The sequence below is a fragment of the Lissotriton helveticus genome, chromosome 1_1 (assembly GCF_964261635.1).
Source record: "Lissotriton helveticus chromosome 1_1, aLisHel1.1, whole genome shotgun sequence".
Classification (NCBI taxonomy): domain Eukaryota; kingdom Metazoa; phylum Chordata; class Amphibia; order Caudata; family Salamandridae; genus Lissotriton; species Lissotriton helveticus.
Window position 1 is genome coordinate 1,766,222,235 of NC_136057.1, and position 27,986 is coordinate 1,766,250,220.

General features: G+C 46.8%; 1 protein-coding gene across 1 annotated transcript in view; it reads left to right on the top strand.

The window, feature by feature from the left end:
- The first annotated feature begins 1,081 nt into the window (after positions 1 to 1,081).
- The window catches only part of RDH8 (retinol dehydrogenase 8), a 300,538-nt gene continuing 273,633 nt past the window's right edge, over positions 1,082 to 27,986 (top strand). The window contains exon 1 of the mRNA XM_078659182.1: positions 1,082 to 1,233. Coding sequence (XP_078515308.1) covers positions 1,128 to 1,233 — 106 coding nt within the window. The 5' untranslated portion in view covers positions 1,082 to 1,127. The remainder of the gene's footprint in view (positions 1,234 to 27,986) is intronic.

Genomic DNA, 27,986 nt, shown 5'->3' on the forward strand with positions numbered 1-27,986 from the left:
CCTCCCCCGCCCCGTCACCTACCCTGCCTCGTCACCTCTCCTGCCCGTCACCTCTCGTGCCCGTCACCTCTCGTGCCCGTTACCTCTCGTGCCCGTCACCTCTCCTGCCCCGTCACCTCTCCTGCCCCGTCACCTCCCCTGCCCCGTCACCTCCCCCGCCCCGTCACCTCCCCTGCCCCGTCACCTCTCCTGCCCCGACACCTCTCCTGCCCTGACACCTCTCCTGCCCCGACACCTCTCCTGCCCTAGTACCTCTCCTTTCCTGTCGCCTCTTCTGTCCGGTCACTGTGGTCACTGCTCCTCCATGTACAACATTGACAAAGGTGTCAAGTTCCCCACAGTACTCTGCTTGGGGAAAGCTCCTCTCTAATCACCAACTCCGATCTCAGGGGCACTTGATATGTTAAAGGCAGAGGGTGGGCGCATTGTCATTCTAAAGGGGCTAATCTGCCTCAATCGGAATGACAATGGCTTGCCCTCGGGCTGTGCGAGCTCAGGGGGGGCGGGGGCTGCTGCAGCCTCTGGAGTACAACAGAGAAGTGCGAGCAGCCCCGGAAGCGGAAAGAAAAAAGTTGTCATTTTAAAGTTGGACTACTCGTCCTGGGACGCTTTTTTGAAAGCAAGAAGTAGGGGAACGGACTGAACAATTTTTTAGAAGTAGGGGCACGCCGTGCCCTTCCGTCCCCGCCTACTTCTATCACTGCACACAACACACAAGCTCAGAAATTCTGGATCATACATTTTACAAAAAACTGGGTGGAGGGTTCGAATTACACGCAATGACAGCTAAAGTTAATGGTTCCGTTTTTCTGCGTTTCACGTGATAGACAACAAGCCTTTGTGCGGCGGCCGAGTTGAACAGTTTCATGGGTCACAGAAGTCTTGTCCACCCACAATGTGCGCGTGTGGGACAGAAACAGTGGCAGTACAGAGGGCAGTGGGGCGTCCGGCCAGGACATGGCGTCCGTGCTCCTTTAAAGACCCGAACGCTCCCGTAAATCGACTACCGAAGGCAGCAGCCTGCCAGAGGTTAAACGCATCCGATTAAAAGGGCTCATGTGACTGGCAGCCCGTTCCAAGTTGGAGATTATCCCGTGAGCGCCGCTTTTCGCTCTGGAGTGTGCGAGATGGCGGGCGGCGGGCAGAGAACTGTCCTGGTCACGGGATGTTCCTCGGGCATCGGCCTCCGGATCGCTGTCCAGCTAGCCCAGGACCCCAACAAGCGCTACTGCGGTAAGAGCGAGTCGAGGTGGGCATCACATACAGGCGCCTCTCGAAGCGTAGGAAACCCTGCAGAATGCCTTGGATGGAAGGGGGGGGGGGGGGGGGGGATTTCTATGGCTAATTATGTCAGTGGGATTTCTTTCCTACTTTCGATAGCGCAAAGTCTGCCATTGTTATGCCTCGAAGCACTGTCAGTTGTAATCGGGTCCCCCTTCAAGTGCTTGTAGGGGTTCCTACGAAGTTATTTTTCAGGTGTTGTGTACTGGTCTGCCCTGCCTGCAGTGTTTCATAGCGTGAACTGGTTCTATGTTGGCCAGGCTTGGCTGGAAGGCTTTTACCCATTCCGGGGAGCAAGTAACACGCTAGATTTTAAGCAACAAGAGATATTCTTTAGGCATCAACATATCGTGCTGCTGCCTAAAGCCCTGGACACAATGGGGGTGGAATAGATTACATGAAGTGTTTACTCGACTCGGTAAACACCTCAACACGTGATCAGGTGTTTACTGACAGCATTCTAGCAAGGTTGTCTTGGGCCCTCGTGCAAGGAAGGGACACGGGCACCTATCCATTGCATAGAAAATGTAAGAATTTGGGTGCACAGAGTTCGTAACATCACTGGGCTATGGTGTGACTGCACCTGCTGCACTATTGATAGGTATTCCCTTTTTACTTGGTCAGGTCAGTAGTATTTCAAGTTCAGACTAGTTAAAGGGTCATAGCATTGAATTCCTCTTGTCAAATTCGCATGACCTGCCGACATTGGCCAGGCAAAAAGTGCGATGGAGTGGAGTTTTCGCACCCAATAATTTTCCAGATGGAGTAAATTCTGATTTGCTGGGAATTCCTATCCTAGAATAGACAGAGGTCTGCATATGGGTCAGATTTTTTCTTCCCGCTTGCTATCTCGTGTCTTACACTCATGATTGAATCAGGTTCGACGTGTGTTCTTTGTCTTTTTTTTATTGAGCTGCCCTGGTTGTGTGTCTGTGACGTGGAGTGAATGGTTGTACCATGAATTTTCTGTTTTGGTGTATTGTTTGTGTGGCGTCACACAGCGACCAGTGCAGCAAGTTGTAATGTGATGAATGACCCGCTATGGGACCTATCCATGTCTGCGCTGTTTGATGCGTGTGATATTTTCTGGAAAATGTAATTACGAGACTTAGGACCTGATTTAGAGCTTGGCGGACAGGGTTAATCCATCAAAAATGTGACGGATCTCCTGTCTGCCTTATTACACGTGCATTCTATCCTATGGCATATATAATAAGGTGGACGGAGTCACCCATCTGCCAAATTCTAAGGGGCACATTAGGATGGCGGGTCTGCCCGCCATCCCCTTGGAAAACGGGACCGCCCGCGACCTGAGCGGCGGTCCCGCAATGCATGTGGCGTGCGCATCATGCATTTGTAACATTGCGGCGGGCGGTGTTTACCCAGCACCCGCCGCAATGTGACAAATGCATGTTGTGCATTTGCATACACAAAGCGGCAGGCACCGCGCGATGCCTGCCGCATTGTGTATGCAAATGCATGGGGGTACCACAGGTACCCCCCATATGCACCCCCACCTCGCCTTCACCATGGGGACCGTTGCCGCGGAGAAGCATCTGACCGCACACATCCTAATATGGTTGGCGGTGTCTCGCAGACACCGCCACCATAGACAAGCACTTTTTCCACCTGGTCGACTTCGTGACCGCCGGAAATGCGGCGGACGGACTTTCCGTCCGCCGCGGACCCCCCAGCCATCCTAATGTGGCGGGGGTTCAATCTGTTGAGGATGGAGGGCGGATTGCCCCCGCTGACCCTGCGGTAGCTACCGCCGGCCCGGCGGGGGCAATCCGCCCGCGTCCTAATGGGCCCCAAAATTCGGTATTACACAGATATTAATTATACTTTGCTGGTTTGTGGCTTTTTGGTGGCTACAGTTTTTGATTGATATACTTTGGGAGAAGAGTCCACACCTGCCTCCTATTCTTTCTCCAGTGGGTCCCTCTTCACCCTTAGAACCCTCTTTCTCTTTACACCCCTTTTAATTTACTGCAATTTTGCTTTTTCTAGAAATAGGAGTAAGAACAAGTCCACGCCACTTTCAGCGCCATTGAGTCTTATTCACTTATTGGTTCCAGGGATTGGAAAAAAAAATGTTACACATACAGCAATCACTTATTTAAAGGTTAATTGCAGTTAGGGAAAGAAAGTAAGTAGGCCCTCAACTTTAGGAACATCTTCATTTTTAAAGACAGCCACTAGATATACATGCTTTGCTTCCCCTACACCCACTTTACACCCCCAGCTGGCATCAGTGCGGCCCTCGGTCACACCATAAACCAAACTTAGCACCTCTGGGAAAATGTTTGTGAGTACCCATGGTCTAACCTATGCATCACACAAAAGCACTGTTGTGGTGCAAGTATACATATCGAACAATATTACAGCTATAGCAAAATACGATGAACTAAATAATACCAAACTTGGTATGAAGCAGAAGTTTACTCCAAATAGGCCCTCTTTGTGGTCTGCTTTAATTACATTCAGTCAGTTTTTGAGATATGTGTCTTACAAAAAGGTGTTGGATGGGCTTCCAAAAGTTAATCATAAAGGGACTTTTCTTTATCTTGTCTGTTAATTCAAAAACTGTCCTCAGATCCCAGTGGAAGCGGGAGGATATTTCCCTGTTGGTCAATGTGTTAATCATGCATCCTTGGAGAATCAAAGGATCCGGGCAATCTGATTGGCTCACTGCAAATAATAATTGTTTTTTACTGAAAATGCCAAGCACCAAAGTCTACACCCTGGAAAACAAGTGATGTGAGGGAGCAGGGGGAGCATCCCCTAACCTTCAGGATGAAGGGCGAGGGTGGGGTCACTGAGGAAGAGATAGTGCCCCAATATTTTCCTCACATGATTTATAGACCAGGGTCATTGAATCCTTCAATGTGCATGTAAATCCACAAATGTTTTAATAAAATGATTTTTTTTGTGGAAGGTTGAAGAAAAACAAAAATTAGTCAAACTGGAACTATGCTTGGCCAAAGACTGCTGGCAGTGATCAATGCAGGTCTTGGGGCTGGCAGAAGATATGACCCTGGAACCCGCTGCATATGGCCAAAGTTTGTGGCAATCTGGTTTACAATTAGCGGCACAGGGGCTAGTGCGGGGCTTGGATGGAGGTGAGACCCAGAATCCACTATTTCCCAAGTGCATATGCGGCTAGTTTGATTGCACCGAGGGTAGTGCAAAGCCTAACATGCTTACAACTCCATATCCCGAGTCTACTGTGCATGACCAAAGGTGGTGGCACATGGGGTGGGCTCAGTACCTGCTGTTCACGTCTGAAGGTTGTAGGCAGGTGGTTCCATGAGGTGGGGACTGGATAATATAAGGACTGGTACATTGTTCAGTGATAGGACAGGTCCTGCACCAATAACCTGTCGACCACTCAGAAAAAAAGAATTAAAAACAACTAGGCATTTACAAAGGCCCTGCAACTGCATTGTGATCATGCGAAGTGGGGTATGGCTGCAAGTAGGGTTGGCCACACAAGAGACAGGGCCCAAGGCCTAGCTGCAGGCCAGGCCTTTTGGTCAACTTTAGACAGTGGGGATTACAAGAAAACCAGCACACGCAGCCTTTAGGTCTGTGCCTTGTTTGCTCTGAGAACAGGGCCTGGCGTGAAAGACTCCTCTGCACTGGGCCCTGTACCTCTGCATCAGCTGTGCATAGCCTTTATCCATGGACCCTGTTCATAGAGCCTGGCTACAGTGCTCATTGTGCATGGTGTTTGTCATGAATATATTCACTGCACTTTTTGTGTTGTTTCAACCAGTAGCGACTGCAACCGTTCGGGAGTGGTAGGGCTGGGGGGAGGGGGATGTGGAGAGGTGGATTGAGGGGGTGGGGGTTGGGGGTTGAAAGGAAATGAAGAATAGAAAAAAAAGAACACTTACCTCGGCCTGCCGGCCGTCACCTCTCCTCCATCCTCTTCTACCTGTCTTCGCCAGCAGCAGGAAGCAACAGGAAGCATCCGGCTCCCAGGGTCCCCATAGCCAATCATAACACTGCAATGCATTGGTCTGAGTGCTGACCCATGGCGATCAGAGGGGGACTGGGAGGGTTTGCATGTTCCTCACCAGGCTCTGTAAATCAACACTAGTGGGGAAGATGCAATGGACTTGAGAGAGCGCAAACTGACTTAAATGTATGAGTACATCACACTTATCTGTAGTAAGCACAAATCATGAGGAGAAATGCCATGAGTGCTAATAGTATCTGCAATTATATTCTAAATGTATAGCTAATATAGAGATTTAAGTAGAAGTGGAACTAATACAGAAATGTGTGACATTATATGATTTTAGTAGATGTGATTATTTCTGAATCCATGTCGTGTAGCTGTTAAAACATAAGATGGTATGTGGTTAAACGCAGAATGTGGTAGGCCTCAGGGCCAGAGCTGCAGAGCTAAAAGGGAAGGTGTTTCTTTTCACGACACAGATTGTATTAATGTTTTGGTCATCGCATTAAATGGGCCATGATTTATAGAAATGTTTACTGAATAATGAGAAATATTGTAGGCCTGAAATGTTTTAACGTTGATTTATACGTACATGTCTGGGCTGAGAAATGTTGCAAGCTTTTTCTTTTTAGAAGTCTATGAGAGTTGGGTTCTTGGCTGCAGATATCAGTCTGCAAAGGAAGAGGGGGGATCCAATTATAAATGAATGAATAGAGGTCTGTTCAGTGGACGGCCTAGACATGGAGGAGGGTTCCGGAATGTTTGAGGGGTATCAGCGGACCGGAGAAGAGTCTGAGAAGCAAGGTCAACTCTAACGTATGAGGCCCAATACAAAGCATCATGGAAAAAGCCAGAAGCTACACCACGTGAGGGGCGTCTCGCAAGGGGCGTCTCAAATGTTGTTGACTGTTTTGTATTAGGGACAGCACCCCTGGGTGGAGTTAGAGCAGATACCTGAGGACCCTTTAGAGAGCGGATGGGTAGGCAGAGAGGGGTCATGACTGGAGAACTATAGGTTTTCACCAAGAGACTTAGAGTGGGTGACTTCCCTTGGGGGTCATTCACTGCTGACACCTTTGTTAGGTTGGGACTTGGTTAAGTAGGGATACCATCTAGAGCAGGGTAGGGACAGCCTAACCTGTGCGTTTTCCTCCAACCTAAATGAAGGAGAGATATGCGTCTATGCTGATAGCTTTATTATTCTTAGAACTTGTGTTAGTGATTTCTGTTGCTCGTCTGAGGGCTTTCCGAGAGCACATGTATGTAATTGGACCTGTGTATCTCGTGAATCTCATTCTGAGATGCCTGTATTTGCAGCTTATCATATCTTTACAATAAACTTTTGAAAGCTAGAAGTTGTTTGTGATCTTTGGGAGCCGAGTCCTTTATTGGGTGAACTAATTTGGAAATAGGTGCACTTTCTTTCCTCACAGACAGGCAACAAAGGTTCAGTCGACCAGAACGAGGTTTGGATCAATAGATATAAGGTATCGATCAAAATCTCGCCCTTTCAGTTGGTAGCTATAGAGGATGGTTGCCTTCTTGAGGACGGTGACCTAGGCCAGGTTAGCTTACCCCAAGGCCCCTAGAGATCGATGATCGGAAGAACAGCCCGCTGAAGAAGATCCGGATGACGTGAGACAGAAAAAGCAGCAGTATCGGTCGAGAGTGAGTATAAAGGGTTATGCGTGTTAGATTGCGGTGTTTTGTATTGTATCTATGTTGTAATGTCTGGCGGAGTTGAATGTCTGTAGAGTGACTGTGGAACAGGTTGTGAGCGCGCGCAACCGGTGGAAATCTTAAGTTCAAGAGAGCTTAAGTGGTCCGGGTGTATCGGACACCCAGAGTAATTGTCAACTAGTGTGAAGGGGGTCATGAGGTACCATTGATCACCCGAAAGACCGAGATAGGGGGAACGTAAGAGTGAGTGCGTGAGTAACGGACGCTGGTCGGAAGTTACTGTGTGTGTAAGCAACCTATCAGAGAGACGATAGACATTTCGTCAGTTGTGTTGACAATTACAGATAGACTGTGGACGTACAGTCGAGAGAAGTGACCGCTTGGTCGGAAGTAGTCATTTTTCGGTGTATGAATGGGACGCATGCATAACCGGGAGACGAGTTGAGAAAGGAGGGGTGCTGCTGCGAAGCGGAGAAAAGTGACGTCAGAAAGGGTCGCGACGTGATTGGCCGACCGGAGAAAGACCGCGCTGCGATAGGCCAAGCTAGCAAAGCCGCGACAGGATTGGTGGATTGTCATCAGGAAGTAAACAGAGTAGCGAGGCTGGATATTGTGCGCATAATTATGAAGTGTTTTAAATGGCTGAAAGCGGTGTTTAGAAAGGAGAAGCGGGGATCGTATGAAGGGGAAGAAGCCCCGCCGGAGGGTACGCCAGCTCGTTATATGGCAGTGAATGTTGGGCTGCATACGATCCTTTGGATATCAGAGTGGAGTAAGATTACTGAAGGAAATGAGGAACTGACGTTCCCGAAGTACGGGACGTTCAGATTAGAGGTGTTACATCGATTAAAATCAGTCATGACCTCAATGAGACCCTTGCCTAGACCAACCCAGTTTGAAGCTCTTGAAGCATGGATTAGGGCAGCGCATGAAAAGAATATGAACAGACGACAAGAAAGGGTGAAACGATCGGTAAGGGCAGTGCAGGATGCCAGGTGGGATGCGGATGCTAAGAGATGGAGAGTGCATAACTTGGAAGTAAATAAACTGTACCCAGTGTTAGAGGCGCCTGTAAATAAAAGTCCCCTAGAAGAAGATGATGAGAGCGAAACAGAGGACAGCCTGATAAACAGATTATTGACAGACAGGCCACCCCCGTATAATAGAGCAGGGGGAGAGGTCGAGCATACAGAAGGAGACAAGGGGGGCAATGCAGGAGAGCATAGACCGCTTCCCAGTTCAGAGTGGGATTCTGAGCCAAAGAAAGAGCTGTCCCAGCCTAGTCAGGTGCAACAGGTAGTCGGGAGGTTTGTGGTACAAAGAGCGCCGGAAACGGAAAGCGCCACATCCTACCCACTACCAGATGCACTACAGGTACCTGTTACCATAGGTCCTATAATATCGATATATGACCAAGAGAGAGCAAGAGGGGAAGAACGGGTACGGAAGGACAGAGAAAGAGCAGAGAAGGCAAGAAGGAACGATACGACCAATTCCCCAAGTCAGATACCGATACCCAGAGAGTGGAGCACCCCGATGCACACAGCAGGGGACCCAGGAGGAGATCCTGGGGGCCCTAGATGGCCAGTAGATCTGAGGGGATCTGGACGAAAATCCTTTCAAGAGCTAAATGAGTACATGAAGCAGTGGGATGAGGCAGTGAAGGCTCAAAAGAACATCATAGCTGCGGAAGCTGAAAGGGAAAGTCAGGACAGCCGAGCTCGGACTCACTGCGGGGCTGGGGAGAGCAGCCCGGAGTGGGACTGTAGAGGGAGTAGGGGAGTCACCCATTGGGCCCGGAGAGGAGATGGAACAGACCTGGAAAACAGGGGCCCCGGGAGGGAAGGGGTGGCGCGCCCAATACTCAGTGAAGGGGAGAGGAGAGCGCAAGAGTACAGAAACAGCTTTAAGTGTCCACACTGTGTACCTGGCACCAGAGAACTGAATGGGAGTTGTGAGAGGTCGCATCATAGTCCCTGTGATGACGGAAATGAGCGCAGCCCAGGGAATATGGGGAACCAGGAAGGATCGTATCAGATACTGAGCGATACTAGGCAAAGAGAGAGTAGAGAGCAGAGGGAAAATAATAGAGAGGTGTGCGGTGATAGGAGAGAAGAAGAAGAGAGTGGGCAGAGCAAGGATAGGGGTAACAGGCCCGTGTTCCATCACCTTCCAAGATCGGATGGCCGAGCATGGGACCTGGAGAGATGGGAGCAAGGGAGGGCACCCATTAACTCTCCCGAACCCAAACGTAGAGCTCGAAGTTGGGATGGTAGGGAGACCAGTGAGCCCCCTTCGAAAGACATATTGCGAGCTGAGATAAAAGCTAAGAGACTCGATGTCACCAGTTTAAGGTCAGACCTGGATGACATGGTAGATGGTACCCTGCCTTTGGAAAGAATGGAAATGTATGAACAGGATGAAATACTGTATATGGCAAAGGACATTACTCGAAAAGCGAGAGCAGTCCATGAGAAGTTAGTCGAACTAGCAGGCAAATATATGGTGGACTTGTCAAGAACCAAAGCATTACAGGGTAACCACAGGCTACATTATACAGATCGAGACCTAGATGAGAGGAGAACGATTGGGCTGAAAACGCACATAAGGGAACTGATCGCTGGAATAAGGACATGGAGGGCACTAGATAAGTGGGAAGAGAGGTGGTCCAAGAAAGGGACCGGCAGGAGAAGCACGCTTGGTATGACACCAGGACAGCAGGGAATAGAAGCTTACCCTTTGCGTGAAGTTGCAAATGGGAACTATGTCCATGTCCCTTGGAGTAGGGGAGATTTAGCTGCTTTTACCACCTCTTTCCCCAAATTACGTGAAAACCCAGTGGAGTGGTACAAGCAAGTGGAGAGATTTGTAAAAATCTCAAAGGTCCTTTGGATAGATCTGAACACGCTGTTTGACATTGTAGTACCAGGAGATCTGTGGACAGCATGCAAGGTTAGCGCTGAGTGGCCCACAACGGAGCCAGAGAGAGATGCTAAGACTAATGGGCCGTCCGAGATTGTGATGGCAAAATTCGAGAGGGTGATGACTTGGCTGAAAGAGAAAGTGCCAATGCAAGACATAGATTGGGTCAGAATAGACCGAACAAGACAGGAACCCAAAGAGACAGTTCACGAATATTACGAGAGATTGCTGAAGGCGTTTAAACAGTATAGCGGCTTGGATGTAATGGATCCAAAAGACATAGGGCAATTTGTGTCCAAGTTCGTCCTGGGACTGAGACCGGATATTAGTTTAATGATTCAGCAACACTCGATTTGTTGGCAAAGTAAACCCTTAGACGAAATACTGAGATATGCCAGGTACTGCTGTGATGAGATAGACTCCAAGGCTAAGAAACTAAAAGAAAAGTTGATGGTGGTACAGATGCAGGCAGCAGGGAAGGGGGGACAACAGCAACAGCAGCAAGGAACAGGTACAGGAGGAAAGAAGCAGTACAGTCAGAACAAGGGCAATGAGGAGAGTTCCACCTTTAGACCCAGAATAGATATAGCTGCCTTGAAGAAAACGACTAGGTGCCACCAGTGCAACGAGGTGGGGCATTGGAAACGCGAGTGCCCCTACAATGTAGAGATAGGAGAGCAAGAGATGGAGGAAGAAGAGGTCCAAAGCGCGCCTACAAGAGGGGTAACGCCATACCAAGGAAAGGTGCTCAAAGGGGGGGGGGCTCCTCCCCGAGCCCAGTTCCCGCAACCTCCTCGAGTAGGGAGTATGGGTAAGACCTATAGACAAATGCCCCTGTTTGTGGAAGGGGAAGAGTGCTATTATGTGGACCCATTAACCGGACAGAGAGTGGAAAGAGAAGACTGCACCCTCGGGGCAGCCTTGGAGGTGGACCAGAGGGGACCCTATGTTGAAGCAGAAGTAGCAGGGTGCCCTACGACATTTCTGGTGGACACAGGAGCCACTAGATCCACGATCAGATCAGCTGCAGTTCCAGACCTGCCCATGTCTGGAGAGACCATACAGGTGGTAGGGGTCGCAAACAGGAGAATAACCAGCCAATTGACAGAACCGGTACAGGTGAAAATAGGGAAGTACAGCGATGAGCACCAGTTTGTGGTTTGCGATTCAAGTCCTGTGTGTCTGCTAGGGAGAGACCTGTTGTGTAAATTGAATTGTACTATATATTGTACACCTCAGGGAGTGGAGGTATTGACCAATGATGATGACGCCGATTTCAAAGTTGCAAACTCAAGAATATGCGTGGAGCTGTACCCTACTTTAACAGTAGATGAGCTCCCCTGGGACTTGAGAGAGACAGTGGCACCAGAAGTATGGGATTTCACTGGGGAAGAGATTGGATTGGTCAAAGGGGTGGACCCAGTGAAAATTGTAGTGAAACCGCATGCTGAGTTCCCAAGAACACCCCAATATAAATTGACTCCAGAAACGATTGCAGGCATAAAACCCGTGATCGAGTCCATGATTAAACAGGGAATACTGAAAGAAATCGTGGGTAGTCCATGCAACTCCCCGATTATGGGTCTCCAGAAACCAAATGGGAAATTTCGGATAGTGCAGGACCTTCGAAAGATTAATAACATAGTCGTTTCGTGTTGTCCAGTGGTACCGAATCCATCAGTGATACTGTTTCAGATTCCATTCCAAGCTGAGTGGTTCACTGTGATCGATCTTTGCCAGGCTTTCTTTTCGATCCCTCTGGACGAAGAAAGCCATTTTCTTTTTGCATTTAAGCTGGAAAATCGCGTCCTAACATGGTGTCGTATCCCTCAGGGGTATACAGAGAGCCCATCGATCTTTAACCAGCTTTTGAAGAAAAATCTTGAAAGTCTAGTGCTGCCCCAGAAGTCAGTTCTGGTCCAGTACATAGACGACCTCCTTGTGGCGTCAGAAACAGAAGAAGCTTGCAGGGAGGACTCCATTGCTTTGTTAAATCACCTAGCTGCCAATGGGCACAAGGTGTCCCCGGGAAAATTGCAGTACTGCTTGACAGAGGTGCAGTACTTGGGACACAGAATAGAGAAAGGCAAACGAAAGGTGTCACCAGACAGGATAGAGGTGATCATGAAAATGAATGCGCCTAAAACACAGAGAGAGGTCAGGATGTTCCTAGGGATGGTGGGTTATTGCCGACAGTGGATCGTGAACTTTTCACTGAAAGCAAAGCCCTTGCAAAAACTGACGCACAAAGAGATGAGTGATCCGGTACCATGGGACAAAGACTGTTTGATGGCGTTCTTACAGCTGCGAGAGGACCTGTGTCGTGCTCCGGCATTGGGAATGCCTGATTACAATAAACAATTTTTTCTTTACTGTTGTGAGAGAGAAGGGTGCGCGTTGTCTGTGTTAGTCCAAATCCATGGGAATGCCCGTAGACCAGTTGCTTATTTCTCGGCTACTTTAGACCCAGTAGCCGCAGCGTTGCCCGGATGTCTCAAATCCGTTGCTGCAACGGGTGTCAGCATTGAGAGATGTGAAAATATCGTCATGGGGCACCCGTTAGAGGTGTGCGTGCCCCATTCTGTTGAACTGTTGATGACCAGGACCAAAACACAGCATCTGACCAATAGCAGGCTCACGCGCTATGAGCAAGTTATTCTTGCTGCAGAGAATGTGACCCTCAAGAGATGCTCTGTTTTGAACCCTGCCACCTTGATGCCACTTCCAAATGATATCGACGATGATGATGAATATACAGACCATGACTGCCTTGATGTGACTGAACTATGCACCAAACCCAGACCCGACATCGTAGATGAGCCACTGACTGACCCAGATGAAATTTTCTTTGTCGATGGCTCATGTGTAAGAGACGAAGTTGGGCAGTTGAGAGCAGCTTATGCTGTTTGTACAATTACTGGAGTTGTGGAAGCTGGGTGCCTGGAAGGAGTACACTCCGCTCAGGTAGCCGAGATTATTGCCCTGACACGTGCTTGCTTGGCAAGCAATCAAATTCGAGTCACCATATACACCGACAGCCAATATGGTTATGGGGTAGTTCATGATTACGGGCAGTTATGGTCTCAAAGAGGCTTCATGACCTCTTCAGGCTCTCCCATTCGCAATGGAGAGTTTGTGCGCCTGTTGTTAGAGGCATTGCAATGCCCAGCAAGTATCGCAGTTGTAAAGTGCACCGCACATACCAGAAATGAGGACTTTGTTTCGAAAGGCAATAGATATGCTGATGAAGTTGCGCGGTATTGCGCGGAACAAGGTTACTCTTTCACAGAGGTGGAAGTGGGTGGAATAAATGTAAGAACTGAATTAGCCATGATACTGGAAACTGTTGATACTTGGGATGAACTGTCAACCATGCAAGAAAACGCTCCTGATTCTGAAAAAGAAACATGGGAAAAGGCAGGATGTGTAATGGGTGAGACCCATTTTTGGGTCTCAGCAGACGGCAGAGCAGTGTTGCCCAATGAGATGGTGAGTCCAATGGCTAGACTCATACATGGTCCCGTACACTTAGGGAGAGATGCTATGCTGAGAGTGTTTAGACAAACTTGGTACAATCCTAAGTTTAGAATAGCAGCAGAAGCAGTGTGCCAGCGTTGTGTGACCTGCCAGCAGCTGAACGTAGGGAAAAGAACACCAGTTGCACTAAGTCACATAGGAAGGTCTGGAGGTCCATTCAATCGAATGCAGATAGATTTCATTGAAATGCCAAGGTGCAACCGCCTCCGCTATGTCCTGGTGGTTGTTTGTGTGTTCTCCAGATGGGTTGAGGCATACCCTACACGTAGGTGCGACACCCTCACAGTGGCCAAGTTACTGCTTAGGGAAATCATTCCGCGCTTCGGGGTGCCGGCCTTTTTGGAATCAGATAGGGGAACACATTTTAACAGCGAGCTTGTGAAGATGGTTTGTGTAGCGCTAAATATTGACCAGAAGTTGCATTGCAGTTACCGACCAGAAGCCTCAGGAATTGTGGAGCAGATCAATGGCACGATCAAGGCCAGAATAGCCAAAGTTTGTTCCTCAACGACCCTGAGTTGGCCTGACGCCCTGCCATTGGTTCTCATGAGCCTTCGTAGTACCCCAGACAGAAGGACAGGGTTGTCACCACATGAGGTGTTAATGGGGAGAGCAATGAGGCTGCCATCCGTCCCAGCTACTGCACTGTTAAATATCACAGATGATATGATCCTGGACTATTGTAAGGGGCTGTCTGACGCCATTCGTTCTGTGTCCCTTCAGGTGCAGGCTGCCGAGGTTCCAGCGTGCCAGGGCCCGTGCCATGACCTGTACCCTGGGGACTGGGTCCTGGTGAAAAAACATGTGAGAAGAAGCTGCTTGGATATTCGTTGGCGTGGGCCCTTCCAGATCATCCTGATCACGAACACAGCTGTGAAGGTGGGAGGCCTGCCCAATTGGATCCACGCGTCACATACGCGAAGGGTTCCAGCACCTCTGGAAGAAACAGCTCCTCTCTCGGATAGACGTCCAGCAGAGGACCGAGAAGCCATAGAGGGGGCTAGCCAAGCTGTAGAGGTGCCAGCGGAAGCAGGGAACGAGTTTGACCAAGCTGAGGACGGTCAGTACAACAGCGAAACAGAAGACGCTACAGAAGGAGAAAGTAGCTGGGAGTACGAGTCAGACCCTGACAGGTCTGAGAGAGAGCGAGAACAGACAAGAAGGAGAAGGAGTAGAAGGGCACGTGGAGAAGCTAATTGGCCGCAAAGAAGGAGCTCTAGCCTGAGGTCAACTCCAGAGTTAACCCTTCCTCCGATATCCGAAGACTCAGACCCAGAAGAAGGTGCTCAGGGCGCTGAAGCACCGGACCGAAGAAGGTCAAGAAGAGTGCGTGTGCCTAACAGAAGATACTCCACTCCTGAGTGGACATATCTGGCGACAAATGTCTGTGAAACCGGAGACAGGGAGGATCCGAGCGGTGGTGGTGTCCAGTTCTGAGCCCATTATCACCGTGGAAATACGACTGTTGGTACCCGGTGTCGAACAAGAAGGGTCACTAACATTCATGCTCCCCAGACCTCCCCGCCTCAGCAAGCTAAAACACATGTTCCTTTCAGAATTGCAATTCCCCGACTTTGGTACAACGATAACAGCACATGAAGAGCACAATCTTCGTTTGGAAATACTGAACTATGCTATTGAAGCTGCAACCACAAACCTGATAGTAGACTGTTAAAGGACTTTGTAAATAGAGCAAGCAGAGAAAGAAGATTACCTAGCGCCCAGGAAGCAGAGAATTTTAGGGAATTTCCCTTGAGTTGATGGAGAAGGGCTAGGGTTGTCTTTATTGAACTGTTAAAGGACTTTTGCGAAGAAGGTTGTCAGCCTCCAGTTGTGTGGATTCGAAAGACAAAAGGATTAAAAGAGACTGTAAAGGAACGAGAGGAAAAGAACTTTTTGCTAAGATAAGAGAGAGCCATATTGTCTGACGAAATGGAGGCCGGCACCCAGAACCGCAGAGCTAAATGTATGATAGGTACACTAATAGTAGGAGTGATAATATTAATAGCTTTAGTGGTAACAATTTCTTATGTAAAGGGACATGAGGAAGAGGTAAAGGTAACTGATGTGAAATCTGTAGAAACGCTTACACCTACTGTTGCTGGTGAGAAAAGGGAAAACACTCAAGAGAAAGCGTTATTGGCTGCAGAAGCCCGCAGGTTACACGTAGATGAGTCCCAAGGAGACTTTAGGTCAAATGCTTATGCTAAACTCTTATATGAATACGTGGATGCCATGGAGGTTAAGGATTGCTACGTCTGCATGCAGTTGCCGGCGTCTGTAGATGAGGGAATTCGATATCATCACCTCCCGCTGACATATGGCATTACATGTAGCTTATTGCTTAGTATATTTTATGAGAGAGATAGTTTTGAATACTATTTCTCCAATTATGATTCAGTGTTGCCAGAAGTCCCAAATTATAAGCAGATGAACAAATGGGACTACTGGAAGAGTGAAGACAGATTGGCCAAGTTCTTCATTCCTTGGATTACCTTAGATACTTCACATGCCCGTAGAAATAACCTGACATGTAAGGTGTCAGAAGTCGAGAAGAAGTTCATAGGGCAGGTGGATGATCGTTACAGGAGACAAAAGATTTTGAAAAAATCAGGACAATGGAAAACAGATTGGACCGAGGAAGAGAAGGCACACAAGAGAAAGGGTAGTAGTGGTCCAATAGCTTTAGATAAGACGCAGAGAGGAAAGCTATGTCTTCACCGAGCCAAAACGTATTATGAAAATGTATACGTGGGTGAAGTTGACTGTGAACATGCTTTCAATCTAGAGTACTATACTAAGGATTTCCTAAAGGGAATGCAAGTGATTCCAAATGTGTATTTTGTATGTGGAAGAAATGCTTACGTGAGACTACCTGACAACTGGTATGGATCATGTTACCTAGCAATTGTCTTCCCCAAAATATATCATGCACAAGACTTAGTGATCATTGAGGGCAAGACATCTTCGAGGGGAAGGAGAGATGTAGGAGATGCAGAAATGGTTGGAGATGTCTTTGGAGCTATGTTCCCTCTTTTGGGAGTAATCCTTAATGATGTTAAAATTAGACGACTGGCAACAGTTGTCGACAGGTTGTCTGCCAGCACTGCTCAGTCCTTAATGCTGGTAGAAGGAGAGATGCAATCGATAAGGGCTATGGTTCTTCAAAACCGTCTTGCGTTAGATGTCCTATTAGCAAAAGAGGGCGGAGTCTGTAAGGCTTTGAAGGTCCAGGAATGCTGCACTTACATTCCAGACAATTCGAAGCCCCTTGAGAAAGTTATTAGGAACATAACTAATATTCACAAGGAGATCGAAGACTTGAGTAGAGAAAATGTCTGGGAAAAGGTGGGCCACGGAATGAGTACAGTTGGAGGGTGGTTTTCCACCTTAGGCAAAAGCTTTGTTTGGTATATCCTAAAGCCTATCATCATAATATTGATCTGTGGGATTATATTGTGGGGATTGGTGAGGGTATTCAAATGGTACAGAGCAAGAAGGTCAGAAAGGGCCCAAAGAGAGCAGCTGCAGAGATTGGCTGCCATACAAGATAATCAGTACCGGAGCCTGAGGGCTCTGGAAGCGCAGAGAATGCCAGCAATAACTGCAGTCTAAATGTTAGTGATGACCCCGAGAGGTCATCAAAGGGGGGAACTGAGAGAGCGCAAACTGACTTAAATGTATGAGTACATCACACTTATCTGTAGTAAGCACAAATCATGAGGAGAAATGCCATGAGTGCTAATAGTATCTGCAATTATATTCTAAATGTATAGCTAATATAGAGATTTAAGTAGAAGTGGAACTAATACAGAAATGTGTGACATTATATGATTTTAGTAGATGTGATTATTTCTGAATCCATGTCGTGTAGCTGTTAAAACATAAGATGGTATGTGGTTAAACGCAGAATGTGGTAGGCCTCAGGGCCAGAGCTGCAGAGCTAAAAGGGAAGGTGTTTCTTTTCACGACACAGATTGTATTAATGTTTTGGTCATCGCATTAAATGGGCCATGATTTATAGAAATGTTTACTGAATAATGAGAAATATTGTAGGCCTGAAATGTTTTAACGTTGATTTATACGTACATGTCTGGGCTGAGAAATGTTGCAAGCTTTTTCTTTTTAGAAGTCTATGAGAGTTGGGTTCTTGGCTGCAGATATCAGTCTGCAAAGGAAGAGGGGGGATCCAATTATAAATGAATGAATAGAGGTCTGTTCAGTGGACGGCCTAGACATGGAGGAGGGTTCCGGAATGTTTGAGGGGTATCAGCGGACCGGAGAAGAGTCTGAGAAGCAAGGTCAACTCTAACGTATGAGGCCCAATACAAAGCATCATGGAAAAAGCCAGAAGCTACACCACGTGAGGGGCGTCTCGCAAGGGGCGTCTCAAATGTTGTTGACTGTTTTGTATTAGGGACAGCACCCCTGGGTGGAGTTAGAGCAGATACCTGAGGACCCTTTAGAGAGCGGATGGGTAGGCAGAGAGGGGTCATGACTGGAGAACTATAGGTTTTCACCAAGAGACTTAGAGTGGGTGACTTCCCTTGGGGGTCATTCACTGCTGACACCTTTGTTAGGTTGGGACTTGGTTAAGTAGGGATACCATCTAGAGCAGGGTAGGGACAGCCTAACCTGTGCGTTTTCCTCCAACCTAAATGAAGGAGAGATATGCGTCTATGCTGATAGCTTTATTATTCTTAGAACTTGTGTTAGTGATTTCTGTTGCTCGTCTGAGGGCTTTCCGAGAGCACATGTATGTAATTGGACCTGTGTATCTCGTGAATCTCATTCTGAGATGCCTGTATTTGCAGCTTATCATATCTTTACAATAAACTTTTGAAAGCTAGAAGTTGTTTGTGATCTTTGGGAGCCGAGTCCTTTATTGGGTGAACTAATTTGGAAATAGGTGCACTTTCTTTCCTCACAGACAGGCAACAAAGGTTCAGTCGACCAGAACGAGGTTTGGATCAATAGATATAAGGTATCGATCAAAATCTCGCCCTTTCAGACTGTTTGGCTGGCCCGAGAGGGCTGGCCAAGCTGTCATGTGCACTTAAGGAGTGCAAACCACTCCTCTCCCTGTGCTGTCCAGCCCCACCCCACGAGCCACTGACTCAATAGGAAACTACAATGAGCATAACAATACGTTCTTATCGTTGTATTTTCCCTTTTGAGTCAGTGGGGTGACTCTCCTTCACCTTAGCGTAGGAGCCGCCACTGGTTTTAACTTTTCTTCACGATTTGGAAAAAAAGGATATCATATTCTTCCCAAAAAATTAAGAACTACTCTCATATGTGCAGCCCTATGAGACTGAAATAGAGTCGAAAACCTCATGAGAAAAATGGGAAGTTTATTAAACTTTTGGTCGACAGTAGCTGCCCTTCTCGGACCCCTCCCCCATTACGCCGCAGGGTTAAGGGGTCCTTATATTATACCCTGAGGACTTTTTCCCCCCTCCCCTCCCCCTTCAGAGTGCAGACTTTGTGGCTTGGTATCCGGCTTTTATGTTAGCCCCAGTTTTTGGAGAGCAAGACACAGTATGTCCCCTGAGCTCCAGAATAAAACAACCTTTTGAGTAGGGAGAAAGAAAGCTAGCTGGTCCCCTCCACTTTGAGTTAGGGCCTAGTCGAAAGGGAGTGTTAGGAGTCAAACAAACCAATCGGAGAATTTCTAATCCGAAGTCAGTATACTTAGAGCCCCATCCCGTACCCCTAAAGCAGTATGCATACAGTCATTGGTATTATATTACATGACTATTGTACATTATTTATCTATAAGGAAAATGCATTAGAATGAATGTACATATTAGAAACAGATCAGCAATGACCGTAGAAATCGGGCAAAGGTTAAATATGCCCCAATCATATTTCCTCACACATCCCTGTTCTAGCACGGTAAGGTAAGTTCTAGATGAAATGCCAAGTCATGTAATATGCCTCCTCTGGTACCTTATTGTGCCTATATGCCTAAAGTCGGAAGCTTATGATTCATCCCTTCCAGCAGCTGACCTGTGTGTCCAATTCCGTCCCTGCACCAATACCATATACACCTCACTTAAGCATGGCATAGAACAGAGCGAGGAGGAACCGGCTCATTCTCGGCTGCTGCATCATTGTACAGAGTATTGAACAGTTTGCTTTGTTTAAAAAAGTGTCCGAGAAGAAGAGACCTACTTATTGGGTTGAAGTTCAGTACCTGCCCAAAAAGATACAACTTCCATGGTTTCACTAGTGCTTCAGCTAGGTCCGAACTTTTTTTTATTAGTGCAAGCAGTGTATATCTGGGGTGCCAACATAGATTTAGGGTTTGATTTACATACAGTGAAGGAAAAGGAAAATCAGGGCCATATGTACGACCATTGATGTTTGTGACTCACAATTGCGAGTCGCAATTTGTAAGTCGCAAACATCAATGTACAACAGTGTCAGAGATATTGTTTGCAATTCCCAATGGGGTCGCACATTGCATGCCTGATGCATATTAATGAGGCTGTCACAATTAGCAACCCCATTGGGAATGACTGGCACTCCCAGGGATGTTGGACTGCTGGGGTCAGCAGACCACCATGTCTGAGACTGCTTTGTCAACAAAACAGTTTTTTTTAATGCAGCCCGTTTTCCTAAAAGGAAAACGGGATGCATTTAAAAAAAAAAAAAAGTAAAAGATTTTGTTTCATTTTTTAAGGGTACTGCCTGCTCTTAAAATTTGATAGCGCATCCATTCAGGGTCCCCTGGGGACCTCTTCCCATTTGTAAACTGTTTACCACTCTCTGGAAGAGGGTGGTAAACTGCGAGTGTTTTACGACCCCAAATGCAGTTGCAAAACATTCTTACATAGGGTTCAGAGTCACTATTAGGAAGGGACGCCCTTGGTACTCCCCTTCCTAATAGTGAGTCTCTAACCCACTTTGCAAGTCGCTATTACATTAGTGACTCACAACATAGGGTTGGTACATTGTGCTACCGTTTTTTGTGGTTGCAAAAGGGCAAAATGCCCCTCTGTGACCACAAAAAACGGTCGTACATCCGACCCTCAGTTACTTAATGAATATCCTGAAAATGTGTCATGAATCCGGGCCTCTTGACATGCTCTAGGCACCTCTGATCTATACTCAAGATCAAGCATCATCATCGGACTTTGGGAAGATCCAATCAGTTAGGGGGACAACAGAGCCCAATCTATATTTAGGTGCAAATCAGCAACCACCCTGCCATGAACTCCAGTAGGCCTTCTGTACTGTCATGGGTTGGCCTCACGTTGCCCTTGTTCATTCAGAAGGTGCATAATAACTTCTCTTATCATGTCAATGTTTTCAATAGGATAACATAAGATTGCCTTATTAACAGTGACTCCTGTTGACTTTCATCACAAATTGGAAATGCCGTTTCCCCTCTAGTTTCCTTTTTCTCTAAACCTTTTGTTACAAATACCTAATGCATCTGTCATGTTTATTATCGTGGTTTTGCTCCTATATTCTGCATCATTTTTCGTTTTTCATTTTATTGAATAAGACCTGAACTCAGCCCATGCTACCTAACAGCGAGATAAAGATATTTGAAGTAAAACTTTAGCTTGCCTATGTGGAGTTATCCTGGTAAAGGTGTTGGGGGTTTATTCTAAGAACCCTTAGATAATTTACGATCTTAGCGCTGGATCTTAATCTTTTCTAGCATTTGAAGAGAAGGTCTTACAAAATGGAACTTCAGAAGGGGCTCTGAAAGCCATGACAAATGTCACCCAAGACACAGAAGAAGTGACCCATGCCGGCACAAATCTTCAACCTAGGAAACCAAAGGATTGACCAGCAACTCAACACCTAGATCACAACTGCAACATTTCCTAATGTCTGGAAACATTCTAAAGTCCGACAACTACTCAAAAAACCCTCCTCCGACCCCAGCGAATCTAAAAACCACCAGCCAATCTCCTTGCTCACATTCCCAGCCAAGTTACTGTAAAAGATCTTCAACAGGCAACTCCCAACACACCTTGAGCAGAGCCAGCTACACATCACCTCTCAATATGGGGTCCACAGCAATCACAGCACTGGGAAAGCCCTGATCACAGTCACCAATGACATCTGTACCCTCATGGACCTAGGAGAAACAGTGGCTCTAGTGCTCGTCAACCCCTCTGCAGCCTTGTACACCATATCCCACAACATGCTGATCGAAAGACTCCACCACATCAACATCGAAGGGGATGCGCTCAGATAGATCACCTTCCTTACTGGAAGGACACATAGGGTCTGCCTACCACCTGTCATTTCCGATCTCAAGGATATTGTCTGTGGAGTCCGCCAGGGCTCATCCCTCAGCCCTACTGTAGCAAGGTGGTAATATTATGTGGCATTCCAGAAAGGCTGTCCCCAGTGTCTGCATCATGGGTACACTAGGTTGCCTGTTGAGGTATCAAAGAAAAGAGCTCTCCCAACTGGCTGAGGACTTGCCTGCAGTCAGTCTCCTACTGTACATTGAAAGAATCAGACAGGACTACACCCTCCACTGTACCATCTTGTGGGTTGGTTGATAACAAGTCAGGGAGAGGTTCACTTTCCTTCTCCTGTCCTGCATCAGTGACAATCAACATAGTCATGTCAGCCCTGTCTTGGTGTGGCTTTAGGCAGATTACATGGAGTACTCTGTGAAGACTCCTGGGAGGGCCTAAGTCTCCCAAGTAGGTAACTTCCCCCTTTTTCTCCAAAATGAGATAGGGCCCAGCCACAGCCTCCAACACCCACAGGCTCCAACACCCACACCAGCAACCCTGGCTGGTACTCAACCAGTGCTGACTTTTAGTCATACCAATATCTGACAAGTTCCTGACTGGCCTGTAAATTCCTGTTTGCTTCCTTCATGTACTCTGCCATGCGTGATTATAGTCCTAGCACACAATCCACTATGTCCTGTTTGGGTTTGAGAGGCTTCTCCCATCCTTCCCTCACTAGACTTAAAGGACCCCTTACAGGGTGGCTAAACAGAAGATATAAGGGGCTAAAGCCAACCCCCTTCTGACACACCTCTCTGTATGCAAACAAGAGGCATGGTAATAGAACATCTAATCTCCTTCTGAGATTCTCTGGGAGTACCATGATTATGCCCTTAATGGTCTTGTTGAATCTCTCTACCAAGCCATTAGTCTGAGGGTGATAGGAGGTAGTGAATGTGTAACTCACTCCACATTCATTCCACATAGGATTTAGGTATGCAGTCATGAAGTTTGTCCCTCTATCACTGACCACCTTCTTAGAAAACCCAACGCTGGTGAACATGCCAAGGAGGGCCTTTGCCACTGAAGGAGCAGTTGCAGTCCTGAGGGGAATTGCCTCAGGATACCTAGTGGCATGGCCCACTACCACTAGAATAAATCTGTTTCCAGATGAGGTAGGGGTGTCAAAGGGACTAACCATGTTCATCCCTACCCTCATAAAGGGAGTCCCAACCACTGGTAGTGCAAGTAAGGGAGATTTTGATTGTCGACCTGTCTTGCCACTGGCCTGACTGGTTGCACAGGAGCAACAGAACAGCTTTTGCTTTCTCAGACATCTGGGCCCAATAAAAATGGGCAACCAACCTGTCCCAGATCTTTGTTTGTCCCAGATGTCCAACAAGGGGGTGTCATGGGCTAAAGTTAAGATGAACTCTCTGTATACCTGGGGGACCACCACTCTCCTCGATGCCCCTGGTTTGGGGTCCCTGGCCTCAGTATACAGGAGCTCATCCTCCCACTAAAACCCTGTAAGTGCCACTGTTATCTCATTCTTCTTGCCTGGCAGTTTGCTGCCTCAGGCCCTCCACGAGTAGGGCATCTCTTTTGTTCTAGGCAAAGGTCCTCGCTGGAGGGTCCCTCTGCATCAAGAAGTTCTGCCAGGTCAGGCCCAAGCAGCTCAGCTGTAGTTCCCTCCATAGGCATCAATCAGGTCATCTCCCTGAGGAGATTTCTTCCCCTGATCCTCTGACCTCTTAGAAGCTGTGTCACCAGTCTCTTTGCCCATCCTCTTGTTTTTGACGTTTTGGGCCATAGTTTTAGTCACCTATTCTTCTTGACTCCCCTGACGTGCAGCCAGTGTCCTAGTTGTCACACACACACACACACCAACTCAGAGAGACCTAGCATTTTTGCATGCCCCCTCTTCTCTACTTCTGACCATGCTGAAGTCTCCAGATCATGGACTAACAGACACTGTACTGATATGGCAGGAGACACAAACCCCTTCTTCAGGCCAGTAACTCTTCCCCACTCTAGATTTACTAAAGACATTGGATGAAGCCCTGTCTCATTATCAGTGTTGACAATTTGGTGACTAATACCAGGGATCATTTGGTCAGGGGAAACCAGTTGAGCCTCCACCATAGTGACACTTACACCTGTATCCCTCGGAGCCTCTACTTCAATCCCATTGAATCTTGGCTTTGTCTGTACCTTTCCAATCTCCAGAGTACACTTCCACTCCCATTCCAACACTAACTATCCCCTTGGACTAGCCACCAGTGGGGGACTTCTTGGTACATATTGTGTCACCCTTCTTGTGCCCTGGCTGGTTACAGTCATAGCACATCCAAGCCATCTTGGGATCCCAATTTTTACCTTGATACCCCTTTCCTTTGGATTGGGAATAGTCTCGGGGCCCACCCTCCTGAGAAGTTTTTTGGAGACCTTTAGGGACCCTTGTCACCTCCTTCCCCTGTTTAGAAGTCTGTGCTCCTTTCTTGGAGTCACCTCCACGGTAGGTCTTTTTTTGGGGGATACCCTGGATCTGATACATTTGCCTGCCTTCCTCCCCAGGTCGCTGGGAGAGGACAGTTCAGAATCTACTAGATGCTGTTGCAATAGCTCTGTGGTACAATTAGTCAGGATCTGATCTTTCATCAACAGATTATGCAGCCCTTCATAAGTTTCTATCCTATTACCTTTTACTCATCCCTCTAGTTTCTTTATTGAGGAGTCGAAAGCAAAAGGAACAAATGATGGATGGAATGCTGAACAATTCAAACATTCACCACCAATCACAAAGAACTGGGTTTAATCCATCATTCTTTTGCTCACCACACCATCCCAGTTATGACCCAGTCATATGCAAATCAGACTTGACCCTGCTCCTAGTGGGAAAAGTCCAGCCCGAACTGCCAATCCAGTTACTCCCTGGACCAGAAAATCCTGGACCAGAAACCCCGAAACCAGTCCCAGGATGCTTGTTTCCAGTCCAGAGAAGATCTGGCTTGGCTGTTCGGGCTGGACTGTTCCCATGGGTAGCTTGGTCAAGACGGATTTGCATGTGGCTGGGTTTAAACTGGAATGGCATGGGGAGCAATACAATGATGGATTTAGGCCCATATCTCCATACTGGGGTGAATGTTTGACATTGTTCAGCATTTTGTCCATCAGTTGTTCTTTTTGCATTTAACTGAGGAGTCAATAATGTCTACCCACGTTTGTTTTTGGCCTTTTTGGGTCTCTTTAAACTTGACTCTGTACTCCTCTGTGGTTAGTCCAAACCCTCCTATGAGGGTCTCTTTCATGTGCTGATAGGACTCAGCCACTTTCTCATTCAGGGTCAGAAGTCTTTTTCTGCCCTTCACTGAGAATAACTTCCAAAGTAGAGAACCTCAGTGTTGGTGACCTATTCTCCTTATTTTGCAAGTTCTCTCAGAACCGGCAAACCATTTATCAACGTTGTCTCCTTTACTGTACTAAGGGACAATCCCTCTGGGGATCCTAGGGTCAAAAGACTCCCTTTTTACCTTATTTACATTACTGCAACATCTTTGGGAACTAGGCTCAGCTTAACCCTTTTTATCTCAAAGGCTTGTCTCCTCTCCTCTAGTTCAAGCTTTCTCTCCTCCAGAGAGATTTGGTCAAGCTTGTCTTTGAGGTGTCCTACCACTCTACCAGTAGAAGGGGTATTCAAATTACTTCTGCCACTTTCTGCTGGTGAGAGGCGTCTGGGGAAGGGTGCAGAGCTTTGGTCTTCACCTTCTTTCCCATTGTTCATTTGGGCTAGGAGGTCATCCTTTTCCTCCATCTCAACCTCAAAGTCATGACACTCCTTATCATTGTCTTCCTCATAGACACTGAACTCCCTCTTGAGGTCCTCTTTCTTGGCAATAGCTCTAAAGCAAACACCTCTAAATCTGCACAGTGCTCTCTGATCGTTCATCATGAAAGTGAAGAAAATGAGCATATCATGATTCTGTCCATCCTCCGTTGTGCTTACGTTATCTAGGAAGTTGGGGTCTTATCAAAAATTACTTGTAACGTTTAAAATGCTTTCATCCTAACTTTCTACATTATTGAAACTCGAACTTGAGCTAGTGGAATGGGGGTGTTCACAGGGCCCTAACAACTCCAATGAAACTTTGTTTTAGAAAATCTACCAAAAACCTTCTATAGACATTTTTGAGGATTTCTTTGTACACAAAAAAATATACTTAATGTCAAGTGGTACTGCAAAACACAAGGTCCAGATCCCAAAGCTGAAACACCAACGCAGCAAGGTAGTAATATTATGTGGTAAGGCTGGAAGGACTTACCATGTAATACTGGCATGATAACCAAAAGTGGTCCTCTAATTCACACTAGTAATCCTTCTCTCAGTCCAGGTAGAGTGGCAAAGAGCAGACAGGCTTACTTAAAATAACATGTGTAAAGCATTTTACAGTACCAACAGTGATGAAAAATAATTGACACGACACAAAAGAAATCTGACACCAATTCATAAAAATAGAGCTTATTTTTATATGTGTTTAGGCACCAAAATGAAGTGAATACATGGCGGACAATTGGATTATGCTTCTGAGTGACAATTGTGTACACTAATTTCAGAAAAAAGTGTACACACTTGTCACTGAGAAGCATAATGAATAATCTTTTATGTATGCAACTTCCTGTTACATTGTGCACTTGATTATTCCAAGTACGCCTTAATATATTTTTTCAATAAGATAAAATCTATTTTTTCATTATACACCTGTGTTGAAATGTTATTTATTGACAAATCTGTTTCATGTATTCTTCTGACACATGCTGATGTTTTCATATATATAGGAAACTAATAACTATATAAGTTCAGGACAGAATAGAAGGTGCACTCCAATAAAGGCAATATCAGGGATGATTTTTTATGTAAATTCTTCTTTATTTAGAAATTCTTTCAAACAGCATAGGCACAGCCAACGCGTTTCGTTCCTCTCTTTGCCTTTAGGAACTTCGTCAGGGCAAATAATGATAAACTTGAAAGTCCGAAGAAAAAGATCAGAATGGGATACGGCTCAGCGTGATGAGCTGTAGCGGCCGGACATGAATTCTTAGTAGACGAATAGCGTATATCGGCCTGTAGGTTTCTTGGATGACTTTTTTTCATGCAGAAAATTCAAACTCCGATTCTAGATATGGAGCCGCCTATAATCGTGCTCCCACGTCGGGGTCCCCCGAGATTCAGTAACAGCCAAAGTGCTCGAAATCAGAACGGGAACAAGTTATTATGAAATGCCGAACCTGTAATATGGTAACGGCTCCAAGACCCTCGGCGTGCGCAGCGTTCGGCTGTCCTGATATTCTGATCTATTACGCATCCTACGGCAGCGGATGTCAGAAGAGTTTGCACCACCATTAATCGGGAACGAAATGAATCGTAGTGCTTGACCTGGTCTGCTGCTCTTGTCCTTTTGTCTTATAACTATATAAGTTGTTGTACAGATAAATACTCTAAAAGAAATTAATTTACAAGCATATTATAAAAGCTTGCCTGAAGTGAAAAAGCAATAATAATTCAAATTAATTGTACAAACAAATCCCTTGACCATAAGGGCCTGGGGGCAAGGGGGGCCTTTGTCTCCACTTGAAGGCAAGTCACTTACACATCAAAGGTGTTGAAGCCTTTGAGGCTCAACGCCATGATGGGTCAAACACTAGCTGTCCTGGGAGGGCAGAGGTGTGACTTCCTTCCTGCCCATGCTTTTTGTCTCACATTCTCTGGAAGTGACGGCACTCACCAGCCGGAGGTCAGACTTCTGTCCTAGTGGCAATTGGCTCAGAAAGCGCACCAAGGTACAAGCAGTATTATTTTGTTGGACATACTAGAAGGGTGCCACCTGGGAGCATGCCAGCTCACACTCGACACGAGAATCATATAAGGGGTAAAAAAGCACGGTGTTGATACCAAATACGACTTAATTTGGTGGTACCATAGTGGAGCTGGCTATCTCATTTTTTTCCGGTAGCCTGTCCACGTTAACCTGTGGATTCCTATTTTCTTACAGTAAACTTGAATGTCAAGATTACTGTAGAGGCATATATGTCTGTACATATATGCCTTCACCATTAAGATACTGCACCCTGCCTCCTGGGCTTTAGGAGGCCTACCTTAGGGGTGATTTACATACCTTAAGGCAGTGAGGTGACTCTGTCACACATGGTGAGTGCAGAGTCGTACTCGAGCAGAGAAGCTGCTTGTGCAGGCTGCGGTTGTAGCCCTGCAGAAGTTACTTTTTCTCGGGTCACAAATAGTGCTGCTACTCTGATGACCCCTTTAACACCCCTGCCCTGGGTAGCACTGGTACCATATACTAAGGATTTACAAGGGGATTAAAGCATCT